General features: G+C 37.5%; 1 protein-coding gene across 1 annotated transcript; it reads right to left on the bottom strand.

Annotated features, from left to right (window-relative positions):
* Positions 1 to 8,735: 8,735 nt before the first annotated feature.
* Positions 8,736 to 10,630, bottom strand: LOC118433166 (protein Star-like). The gene is made up of 3 exons (XM_035844828.1): positions 10,447 to 10,630; positions 9,838 to 10,041; positions 8,736 to 9,507 (listed from the first exon to the last, which is right to left on the bottom strand). The coding sequence occupies exons 2-3, from the start codon at positions 10,033 to 10,035 to the stop codon at positions 9,367 to 9,369; spliced, it is 339 nt and encodes a 112-aa protein (XP_035700721.1). The 5' UTR covers positions 10,036 to 10,041; positions 10,447 to 10,630; the 3' UTR covers positions 8,736 to 9,366.
* Positions 10,631 to 12,864: the final 2,234 nt, after the last annotated feature.

Genomic DNA, 12,864 nt, shown 5'->3' with positions numbered 1-12,864 from the left:
AAATGATGGATTTGTAGTTAACGGTATTAAATATTTCGTAAGAATTAGTTGTGTCATTGCTGATGCTCCAGTCCGTAGTATGATAAAAGTTATCAAAGGTCACACGGGATATCATGGGTGTGAGCGTTGTGAGGAAGAAGGTGACCACTATCGAAATAGGCTAGTTTTTGTAAACTCTAATTCTAGATTAAGAAATGATACCGGGTTTCGATCAAAATGCGATCCTGATCACCATCTTGGTAATTCTCCTCTTTTAGCCTTAGATGTAGGTTTGGTATCTAATGTGGTGCTTGACTACATGCACCTAATTTGTTTGGGGGTAATGCGTAAATTACTTTACACTTGGGAATCTGGCGATCTTGCTACTCGACTTCCGAATAGGTTGTTCAAAAATATTTCGTGTTTCTTAGTAAGTATCTCTGAATTTGTCCCGTCTGAATTTACGCGTAAGCCGAGGTCGTTTGATGATTTGCATCGTTTTAAAGCTACAGAATTCCGTCAATTTCTTCTGTATCTCGGAACTGTAGCTTTGAAAAATATTTTACCAGCCAATTTGTACAGATATTTTCTTATGCTACACACTGCGACATTTATTAAAGTGTCTGACAAGGCTCATATTCCGGAGTTCAATAATGTTGCTAAAATAATATTAAGGAAATTTGTCGATAAAAGTAATGATTTGTATGGCAGCACATTTATGAGCTACAATGTGCACTCGCTACTCCATGTAGCAGATGACAGTATTTATTACGGAAATTTAGATAACGTAAGTGCATTTCCATTTGAGAATTTTTTAGGTGACATGAAGCGTATGATTCGTGGTAAAAGGTGTGAGATTGAGCAAGTTGCTAAACGTGTGGTATCGTTGTTTCTAATCCTACGCACAAAAAAAATAATTGTCCAAATATTTACTAAGGATAATATAAAAGTATCGCCCTCCAGACGCGATTGCTACTTTTTACTTAATACAGGAGAAATAATTCAAGTGGTTCGAATTTTAGCCTACGACTCATTTAGTTGTAGAATTTTAAGTTGTAAAAAGGTGGTGAAATATTATCCCATTGCTAGTTCTAGCTTAGCAATATTTGAAATTAATCTAAATAACTTTAAAGGATTGCAAAATGTAAACGTGAACACTATTGTTTCCAAATACGTTGTATTACCATTTAAAACTAATAATCCAAACATTTGTATTTGTACACCAATGGTTCAAATGAAATTAAAATAAAATCTTACTTGAAAATTGAAATTTCGTAACAATTATTTTAGATGCGATAGCGAGTGGGAATATGGTGGGGAAGGGATTAGTGTCCCACGCTAAAATTGCGCATTTGTTGCATAAAATACCTACGAAAAGCTAGTCGAATCTGAATGGGAAAGAGGTGGGCACCCATGTGGGATCCCCAGTTCGAATTGACGGCGGACGTATTTTCATTTGTAGCGTAGTTTCTATTGTGATTTCCCGCATGGGATCGGCGTGAAATCATGATTTTGTTCTTGTTGGGTTGTTATCTTAACGTAGTTTACATACATATGTACAGTAGGGCAAGATAAGAGACACGCCTACGTTTAATTGCGTCATGTGGTACGAATAAAAACGTGAGGATTGTCACAATTGATCATCAATCAATAGCTACTATTCCCACAGAGAAAACCAATTTCTGTCAAATTCACATATTACAAATAACGGCTGCATAAGTTATTTTAAGCAATTTTTTTTGCAAAAATGTTGCAATTTCCCTTCGCTCTGTTCCTACTTGGAATCCTGTCCTCCCCATTTGCCCTTTCCTACCCGGATGTTTACATCTTAAACGCCACCTTGCCCATGCCGATCACCTACACCTCGGCCCAATACGTTGGCGGGAATCAAATCTACATTCTCGGCGGGGTTACTTCCTCCTCCACCAAACTCGACACGGTCTACTGTTTCAACATCACGGACGAATCATTCACCCTCGTGGGTCATCTGCCTGGCGAAGTTTACACGGGAGGGAGTGCCTACATTCCTTCAGAAGACGTAATCCTCTACATGGGTGGCGGTTTCCGGGTCCCCGACCTCATCCGGATATCCTTGAACCACTCCGAAGACACCATTTCGTCCACGATTGAAGGCAATATTGGCAATAATGACCTCATGTTTACCCGGGTAGCGTGGGACTCGACCCGCCGACAGGGCTACATCTTGGGGAAACCGTACTACGAAAACCCCGGGCAAGGTTTCTACCTGTACGACCCTGCCATTGAAAACGTACAAGAACGCCTCCAGCTGATCAGTGGTGTATGGCCGGGGGATGTTGCGAACGTGGCGTCCTTTTACGACTCCGTTACGGACAAGGTCTACTTTCTTGGCGGGATTAGGTGGGAGGGATCAGTTAGCTTGGACACGATTTATGCGTGGGATCCGACCAACGAAACGTTAACTTTGCTCGAGGAACATTTGCCGTATTCGGATACGGACGGGAACTTGATCTGGGATCAGGAAACCGGGACGGCATGGATGTTCCATGACAGCACGATGTGGCCGGTGCTAATGTTTTTCAAACCGACGACACGGGAAGTGGGCAGTATTCATTTGGAGCATTTCATGGAATATTCTGCGATCCGGTTTGGCATGGCGTGGGTCCCAGAACTGAGGAGGATTTACATGTTTGGAGAAAATCATGAAGAATGGTGGTTATACGCGACGGATAGGATTCAGTACATTCAGTTGTAGACGAGATATTTTGAATAACTGAGGATTAGTGACAAATGATTATGTATATTTACAAAATTTGAAAAAAATATAAAATTATAGTTATTCCCGTGAACAAAATTCTTTCAGTAATTTATTTGCATTTAAAATTACACTGTAAAGTTTACAAAGATTTAGAAGAAACACTTCTCAAAAGATGCCCTTTTTCACACGGATAGATGTTTATTTCCATGTTTGCATGATTAACTATAGTCGATACACATGCGTATGTATATGCATATGTACATACATATACCCGATATATAAATAGATATAAATTTAAATCGTCAATTCATGTCCATTCAACCATGTCCAGTCGAATCTATGCACTGTTAAAAGTTTTAACGCCAGTGCGAGTAAAATCTCATCCCGTGTGGGATTAAAAGTGCTCTTACGCCAGACAGGGTTCCAGAGCACGCGAAGGCAGAAGGGTAACGCAGTTTACTCGGAGCCACAAGCAGTTTACGCACACCTGGGTAAACGCATTTCGGCGGTAACAATGCTGAGCAGGGTTACGTTTACTGAGCTTCAGTTAGTTTAATTTCCCCTGGAAGGGGTCAATTTAATTGCGGTAGTAGTAAATATTAAAATGCAGTAAATGAAAGCTTAACCCGATTTATCGATTCGCATTTTAAGATATTTATCCCATTTATTAATTAACAAATAGATTAATTGAATAACAAATACTTAAGTAATTGACTAAATAATTCAGAGTATAAGCTGTGTTCGCAGAGTTGGTACTAAATAATTTATCACAACCTATGCATTAATTGCCCAATGAGAGCTTGTACGGCTGGTGACCCAGATAAATCTAAGTTACCAAAACTCTCTCGACATTTAAAACATACGTAGACGGCTCCAGTTTTTAGTTGATGAATTGCTTTGAGGAGTTTTGACCTGTGTCCTATACCTGGAACGAGTTGACGATGTCTTTGTTGGAAAGTTCCAAAACTGCTTCTTCGTTAATGTGATTATCTGGAAACTAATAAAAATAACAAATTTTATACGGTGGAAAGATATTAACATGAATTAAATTTATGGAATACTTAATTCCTATATTGCTTCTACATTTATTAAGTAAATTCACTTACCTTCAAACTTGGTGATATAATCATCCAAACCGCACTATTGAAGAAGACCTCAACGTATGACATTTTTTCGAAATTTACGTTAGAAATTTTTTAAATCTTGGAAATTCACAAAGATCGCCGAGCTGGAACGAGATATGCATATATATAGGAGTACAAGAATGAATGGAGCGCGGTGGCAGCCTCGACCAAAACCCGCCCATTTGTAATCTCGCACCGAGTTAAAATCTAATGGCAACTTTATAAGGGTTGCTCACAATGCCAGCCAGGGTAACTTTGCAGCTCTTACCATTTCTGGCACTGTCTTGCGTGTTACCTGGTAATGGGTAGAGCTTTTAATTCTGACTCGTATAAATTTTACCCCAGCCAGCGTCACCCGAATATTAACACAAATTAAAGTTGATGACATTTTTAACAGTGTGGGTATGCTTGTACATATGCACTGTTAAAAATGTATTCCATAAATTTAATTCATGTTAATATCTTTCCACCGTATAAAATTTGTTATTTTTATTAGTTTCCAGATAATCACATTAACGAAGAAGCAGTTTTGGAACTTTCCAACAAAGACATCGTCAACTCGTTCCAGGTATAGGACACAGGTCAAAACTCCTCAAAGCAATTCATCAACTAAAAACTGGAGCCGTCTACGTATGTTTTAAATGTCGAGAGAGTTTTGGTAACTTAGATTTATCTGGGTCACCAGCCGTACAAGCTCTCATTGGGCAATTAATGCATAGGTTGTGATAAATTATTTAGTACCAACTCTGCGAACACAGCTTATACTCTGAATTATTTAGTCAATTACTTAAGTATTTGTTATTCAATTAATCTATTTGTTAATTAATAAATGGGATAAATATCTTAAAATGCGAATCGATAAATCGGGTTAAGCTTTCATTTACTGCATTTTAATATTTACTACTACCGCAATTAAATTGACCCCTTCCAGGGGAAATTAAACTAACTGAAGCTCAGTAAACGTAACCCTGCTCAGCATTGTTACCGCCGAAATGCGTTTACCCAGGTGTGCGTAAACTGCTTGTGGCTCCGAGTAAACTGCGTTACCCTTCTGCCTTCGCGTGCTCTGCAACCCTGTCTGGCGTAAGAGCACTTTTAATCCCACACGGGATGAGATTTTACTCGCACTGGCGTTAAAACTTTTAACAGTGTGCAATTTTAAAGTATCTAGTTGTCAATTTTGCGTACATACTTACTCAGACAAAACAAAAATAAGTAATGCACGAAGAACTAATTTATTTTCCATAAAATATCTTTATGTTCATTCTGCTAAACTTTTAAAATCGATTAAATCGATGCAAATAACACTTATCCAGAAATGTCGTTCCTTCAATTGAAACACTTAACTTCAAAGTTGATTCGTTTCTACATAAACCGAATTTCAAACTGTAGGACACCACTCAAAATATTTGATAGTTACAACTAACCTGTCACCATAAAGTGACGCACTTAGAAATTATCAGCGATAGTAGAGGTTTCTCAGCGTATGCTGTTACATTTTTTTGTTAAACTAAATAGCATGAATCGATGACAAGTTTATTTAGATGCAAATAAATACAAACCAAAACATTGTCAGATACATCGCACTTTCTGCAAATGTCATATTAAGTAAATTTGTTATCTAGTTTGGCCAAAATTGGAGAAAATATGCTGGCTGACCTCCTACATATGTCAGTACATACGTATACCTCACCAGAGTATAAATCCAGATCGAACCGAGATAGGGCTGAGTTCGACCTGAATGCCATAAGACTTTTCAGCATTGAAAACAGCATAAAGATAGCTGGAGGGGACAAACACATAGACCATGACGTTTTTTTATTTAAAATAAAATTCTACCAAATTCTAAAAAAGTTGTAATGCAATTGTAAATTGTGATGAGCATAATTACTAATTACGGAGATAATTGGTTTAGATAGTGCTGGTATTACAGTCACTCAAAACGGCTTAATCAGTTCAAATTTACAACTGTGAAATTACTTTGAAGTTGACAAATTTTGTAAAGTGAAAAACAATTTCTACTGACTTTAATTAGCGAAATAATTACTTAAAGATAGTGCTGGTATTACAGTAACTCAAAGCAACTTAAACGATTCAAAATTGAAATTGCGCACTCACTTTGACGTCAACACACTTTGTAAGGTATTGAACAGGATTTTTTCGCACCAATTACAGAAATAATTGGTTAAATATAGTGCTGGTATTACAGTCACAAACTTTTTACTTTGAATACAGTTTTGTACCAAAAATGTGTGTGCGCTCCCTTCCATTCATTTTTAAATCTTAAAGGTTATCCGGCAACCTCAGATATCGAAATAGGAAAAGTTCGACCTGGATTTATACTCTGTACCTCATTAGTCACTACATTATACATCTTGTGACATGAATTTAATGGCAAAGTTCACGTATTATCAATGGTTGTCAATTATATAATACCTCCACTCCCATTATAAAATACCATACCACCAATTATTTTACCTGTGTATCCAAGTTTTTTTCTCTTCAAGTCAACCTTCTACTATTTAAGTTCAAATATTGCGCATGTATCTACTGAAATGATATTAAACCTAAAATTTACCATTTTTATACTTCACTTCGGAAGTAGTTGCACCATCTCAAATTGTAAAGTGCTCGGACTCACATCTTTTTACAATACGTTTTCCTCCTGCCTCTCAATGTTCGGAAGTCCCACTTCCAACAGTTTATTTTCCTTGGATGATATCAACCTCTGGAGTGCCGCCCAAGTCGTAAAACCCACCCTCATTTTTACAAAAGTAGATAATTTCTCGCTATTGAAAATTATCCCATATTTTTACTCCGACGTGAAGCATTCCTTAACGTCCAAATCGTCTTGCTACGTGCAGTACATTGTGGGAAATCATGGCACAACGGGAAAATCCGTACCTGTGGATAAAGAGGGGCTCTACGCATATCAACAATTTTTGCAAGATGTTCTAGCAATACTTCCCATCTCATTTAAATTCAGAGTAATTCCACTTCTTAGAGAAGAGTATAGTTCGTGGTTATCAAAAGCAAAAAATGGCGGACGTGAAAGGATTATTGACTTCTGGGCAGATTTTAGCAAGACGTTCCTAATCCCACAAAGAACTATGGAAGAAGACACACCCAAATGCAAGAAGCTTGTCATGATATGCTACACGTGTACGCGTCAATATCACCCAGTAGCATTATTAACGGAAGAAGTTAATCAACCTAAATTACCGCGGGAATTAACTAAATTTATAGAGGCGGTTATCCACATAGAGGAATCTGAATACTTAATCTCATTATTTCATATTCGACACACCTTTCAAGTAATGAGAACGCATGACACCTGCAAGACCATCCCGGACAGGCTGCACCTTGTAAAAAAGTGTCTGCTTGACCTTCATGAAGCAGGGATTCTCGACACCTTTAATCCAGAACCACTGTCCAACCTATTCTTTTCCTGGGCACCAAACGTGTTAAAACTGATCCCATATGAACACATGGCTGCATTTTTTATTCTTCCAGATTTATTAGGATTACTCAACGCCACAGGAGACTTGCCTAGTTGGCAGGCCCGGATCTGGGTGTCCATTCCGGAACACGGAGAAATTCCAAAACCGTATGAAACCGACAGACGATACACCGTGCTTTCGGGACGGGTAGAGTACAATTTTTTAACGTGTGACGGCGTGCAGGAAATTTTGAGCTATAAAATGTATACGAATCCGTTCGATGAATATATTTGGGTAGCAGTGGGTATCAGCCTGGTATCCTTGGGGTGCTTGATAGGGGCACCATCTGGTGGGAAAACTGTGGAGAATGTTTTCAACTTTGGCGCTACCTTGCTAGAACAGTCGAGCAGTTTGAAGTCGGGTGGGCGTGAAGAACTTCTTGGAGTAAATATTATTACCAAAGGGGTCCTCGTGCTATGGGGTATTTCTTGCATTATTCTGGTCAACGGGTATAAAGCCACTTTTACGACTGAAATCGTCTCCCCGTTTCAGACATCGTCAAAGTATCAGAAATTCAACGATATTGCTAACTTCACGTACTTCTTCTCGATTCCAAAATGGATATATGAAATATATGAGAAGCCCCTCATGTCACCGAATCCATTGCCGGACCCGTTATATTTCCTTTCGGGATGGCTGAAGTCGCCAATATGCTGGCAAAAGGACTTTGCAATGGCCATGTCTAACCAAGAGAACGGCGTATGTGGCAAATGTGAAGCTTTGACGTTCTCCCATCCGGAACATTTCTGGGGCAATTTGTCACATCCGAAGTGCAAGGGAAGGGTTTATGTCGATACGCGGGTAAATGTTGAAAATACGTTGCGCTACACGGGCAAGGTGAGCCATTTTAAAAAGGGAAAGGAACCCGTGGCGGGATCTTATACGGGATGGTCCATGGGCCATTTTAGGAGTGGTCACATGTTCCTAGTGTATGGAAAACGGATACAGATTTTTATGAGTTCAGGGATTCACAGTTATTGGGCGAACCTTTACAGGATGTTTGTTAGGGATGAGTCATTTCAAGATTTTGATACTGATAAGAGAAGTGGGTTTGGGAAATATCCAGTTCAAAAGTTGGGACTAGATTCGAATGTTTTGTCCTCGTTCTATATTTTAATTGCTTTATGCGCACTGAGCTTAGGGGTTTGTATTGTTGAGCGATTAACACCAATGTACACCAAAGTTGAGTTTGTAAGTTTGAAAAAAACTTTGTTTTCTAAGATGAGGTTCTGGTTTTGATTAGCTAGAACCGAATTGGCCAGGAAATTTAGAAAATGTCTGTTTTTACTAACCCTTATCCTTACGGTTTGGATTTAATTGCTAACAATAAGTCTTTATGGTCGAAAGTCGAAAGGTATGTAACACCTTTATAACATGATGATTTCCAACTATTGACATGTACTAATTTGTTATTTTTTAAATAAGAAGAAGCTTGTGAGTAATGTTACCTGACGGTTGTTTACATAATCTCAGATCTTTATTCTTTACAGAATTACGCATTTATTTGTCGAGGCTGGCATCGTAACAGGAAAACTAAGTATTTCTCAGTATTGATCCATTCTATTGATATTGCTAATGATTGGACAAACAATCGTGTGTAATCTGGATGGAAAATTATTGAAATGCAGTTACATATGTACATTATAGATAATTTGTCCTGTCAGCTTCCTTCATGAGCGGTGTTTTCCGTTTTTTGCTCATGAGCATATGTATAAATATGGAAATTTACTGTTACAAAATTTATTTAGGAAACCATTTCTTACTAATTTGCTTAGAAGACACAACCTAAGGCTGGGCTGCTTTATACAAATATATATGTAAAATTGATAGTTTGTCGGGAGATATGTACATACTTAAGTACATACATACATACAATTGCAATATACTACGGAAATTATTTACATAACCACCAGGCTTTGTTAACATAAGTAAAATTATTTATGTTATACGCAACCTGCTTTAAAGAGATATGTAAAAATAAAATAAAACAATCTAAATTTCACGCCTGAATAATTTATGCATCATATTAGACGGACGAATGAATGTAAATATTATCGTGTGAATATGTATTTGAAATGTGCGTCATGAATTTATAGCCCACTGATTTCATGTACGAATTAATTGCTTTCCTTTCCTGGAAATTGAGAGGAACTTCAATGGATATAACCTGGAAATCAATATGTAGATGAATAGGGCAGAAAATATGTAATGCTCATAAATATGTGTACACTCTTAAAAATCCGGTATTAAAATCATTCCAAGCGGCATTCATACGTGAAACTACCAAATTGTTATTGGCATTGATAAGTAGATAGTAAGTAGTAATTCGGTGTATAGTATGTAAATATGCTAGGCATTAAATTTCTACCATATCGACAACAAATTTTTGAGAATCTTTGTATAATTTTAGAACCAACAGGTAGCAACTTTAATACCGAGAAATCAATTTCCCCGCGTGATTATACCAGATTTCTAACAGTTCAGTGCAAATATTTACCTTTATTCGAACGCGATTCCAAGGAATTGTTTTTAATACGGGCAGCTCCGCCCCCTCGATATCCAAACTGAAGTAGTCTACCGAAGTGATATTTATAGCTTTTAGGAGTGAAAATACTGGATAGCATTCTGCAGTGAAGGAGGCATTTTCCACAAACCCCAATCGTGTCATGAGATCGTCATTGTTTGGACGAAACATGTCCACCTGAAGTGAATGAATATTATAGCGGAATTCGATTTGTTAAGAAAATATAAGTGTACATGTATTTACACACAAAAAAACTGGATGCCAAATCGTCACCCGCGGATTCACTGTAATAAATTTTGTACTCTACATCCACGTAGGATTGAACATTTACTGAAATTGAGAATTCCGAGAAACTACGCCACTGTTAGTCTTAAATTCAATGGAGAGTCAGCAATAGATCTCTGGTCTGAGCTGCTGGGTGTTCTACCCAATCCATCAAAGTACATACATAGTCTCAAATTCCCTCAAATCATGTTGACGGTATCAAATCTCTCAAATCACTTTGAGACTGGGAGTAGCGTAGTTTCTCAGAATTCTCAATTTCTATAAAAGTTCAATCCTGCGTGGATTTAGAGTAGTTACTTTTATGGGCCACGTGACACCGGAGAGACAGACCGGAGCAATCCAGACATTTCGACGTCGGGTTCGAAGTTTGCTCAGAGGAAGTGGATCTGGCTCAACGAGGAGCCCTGTCCAGCCGTGGAGCAACTCCAACGCCAACGTGTTCGAGTATAGTTCTCCATCGTTTCCGCCACATTCGATGAAAAATCCGTCCTCCTACACGTTAACTAATTATCAACCTATCTTTCATTTTCAATAAAGCGTAAAGTCGCATAAATATATATTACACTTAAAAATAATGTCGACTTTATAAACAGTAAATCCACTTTTGTATTAACGTCCCTATCGATGACGGAGTTGTCTCAAAAATTCATGGAGTAAATTAAACTGCGCGAAATTTGCACCCCCCTTTGGACTTTGACTTACATTAGCCGAATGAGCCGAATTATTTTATTATTTAGCTCCAGTTTTTTTTATTTTGTCGTTCAAATTATTCAATTTCGTATGATTTCTACGCCAAACTAAAAGAGAATGGTGTTAAATAATAAAATCGTTCGGATCATTCGGCTAATGTAATCGCGAAGCCTTCACTCCACACACCCCAGCCCTCCCATACTTTTACATGCATAGATACACAGTCATGTTCATAGATTTCAAACTCATTTTCCGAAACTTTGAAATCGAATTTTGAAATTCTTTCTACGGCTATTGTAGATAATTAGCTAATTAAGATGATGGTTTTGAAATTTTTCCATTTCCATTGGCCAATTTTGCTGTGGTACAAATTGAATATAACAGGTGGTCTTATGCTTTTTACATATTTCTTGTACCTCAGCTTTTGAAAACCACCGAAATATTGAATCTCTTATTCTAGTACGACCACAACGGAATTATCTAAAATAGCGGTAGAAAGAATTTCAAAATTCCTTCTGGTAGCTGAGAAATAATTGAAAATGTAGGGTTATGACGTCATTGTTATGACGTTGGTACTAGTTGGTAGTGACGACACGAGTCTCACGTTAAGTAAAGTTTACGACATCCAGAGTAAACTTTAGTGTGTATCAAGTTAATATTACTCTGGATTTAGTATAGTTTGCTTAATATAGAATTGAAAGTGCATTTACGCTTCTAAAGGGTATCATTATTTTTAAGAATGCACCTTTTCACCAAGTAATTTGAAGACATATCTGTAAATTTCTTCTTGCTGGGATGGTTCCTTGTGAGGATTTTTCAAACTCAAGAGTACAGGTTCCTTACGAGTGGGTGGCGGAATTAACACTTTTTGGCGCATGTAATTGATCAAGCGATCGTCATCCTGTTGTAGTTTGGTGTTTCCAACAAATTCCTTAAACTCTGATGACCTGTTTTTATTTAGTCGTAATGAGAAGACTTATTATTCTTAATAAATATCGTTAGTTTTGCTGGTGTACGTGCACTCTACCGGCACGGTAACAACTAGCATTACAGTTTAGTAATGTTGTCGTAATGAAAAATTGATCACTCAGAAGCAATCTAATACTAACCGGGTGGGAAGTTATTACCAAATCAATATCAGTACGGAGTATGAATATATGGGACGCTCCCAAATTTTTAGAATATATTCTTACTCAATATTGGTTAGGAAAGGTGTTGATGCTTCAGCTAGTGAACCCAAATCGCTGTTGTTCATTTCGTCCTCGAAAATGGAATAAATCGCCAAAACACAAGTAAACACATAAATAAGCATGATTCCTATAATTAATCTTTCTGATTTTATTATCTTTCTCAAATTCTGCCTGTGTTTCATGATTGTAACTATGTCTGTTAGTTAAAAGTGGATCGATATTACAGGACTAAAATAAATTTATTTAGTTAAAATGTTAAATCACTTAACGGTATTTACATACACGTATGTTTACTGTACGTACATACGATTTAAATGTGTTTACAATGTCATTTGTTAGCAATGCATATTAAAATGCTTACCTATGTTTTAAACTTCCTGGTTCCCAAAATTGAAATGTTGGAAACCAGGAGCTCAGAGCTACAGTGGCGGCGGAAGCGGGTGGACAGGAGGACATTGTTCCTCAAGAAAATCACTAAAAATTATATCTTTCCCTACGTACGATCTTGAATTTTAATAAACACTGCATTCTTCTATGTGCATATCTTACAATTCTAACTTTTCCATATGTCCCCGCCTTCCGACGCCACTGGCAACAATTGCTTGACAAATTTCTGCACCCTGCAATGTTGCATGTCAGTGCTATGTAAATCGCTCAACGATACACAGGACAAAGCACAGGCCGCAAAAAATGATGAAAATATAGAAAGCAGATAAAACATTGAGTCCAGTCCCAAACTTAGGCCTGAATATTTCGCAAACTCATTTGGCTTTGCATGGTCATAATCTTGAAATGATTCATCCTTAAAAAACATCCTGTAAAAGTTCCGGGGGAA

This window comes from Folsomia candida, unplaced genomic scaffold (genome assembly GCF_002217175.1).
Source record: "Folsomia candida strain VU population unplaced genomic scaffold, ASM221717v1 Fcan01_Sc043, whole genome shotgun sequence".
Lineage (NCBI taxonomy): Eukaryota > Metazoa > Arthropoda > Collembola > Entomobryomorpha > Isotomidae > Folsomia > Folsomia candida.
Note: the sequence above shows the minus strand (reverse complement) of the source record. Positions and strands in the feature narration are given on the sequence as shown.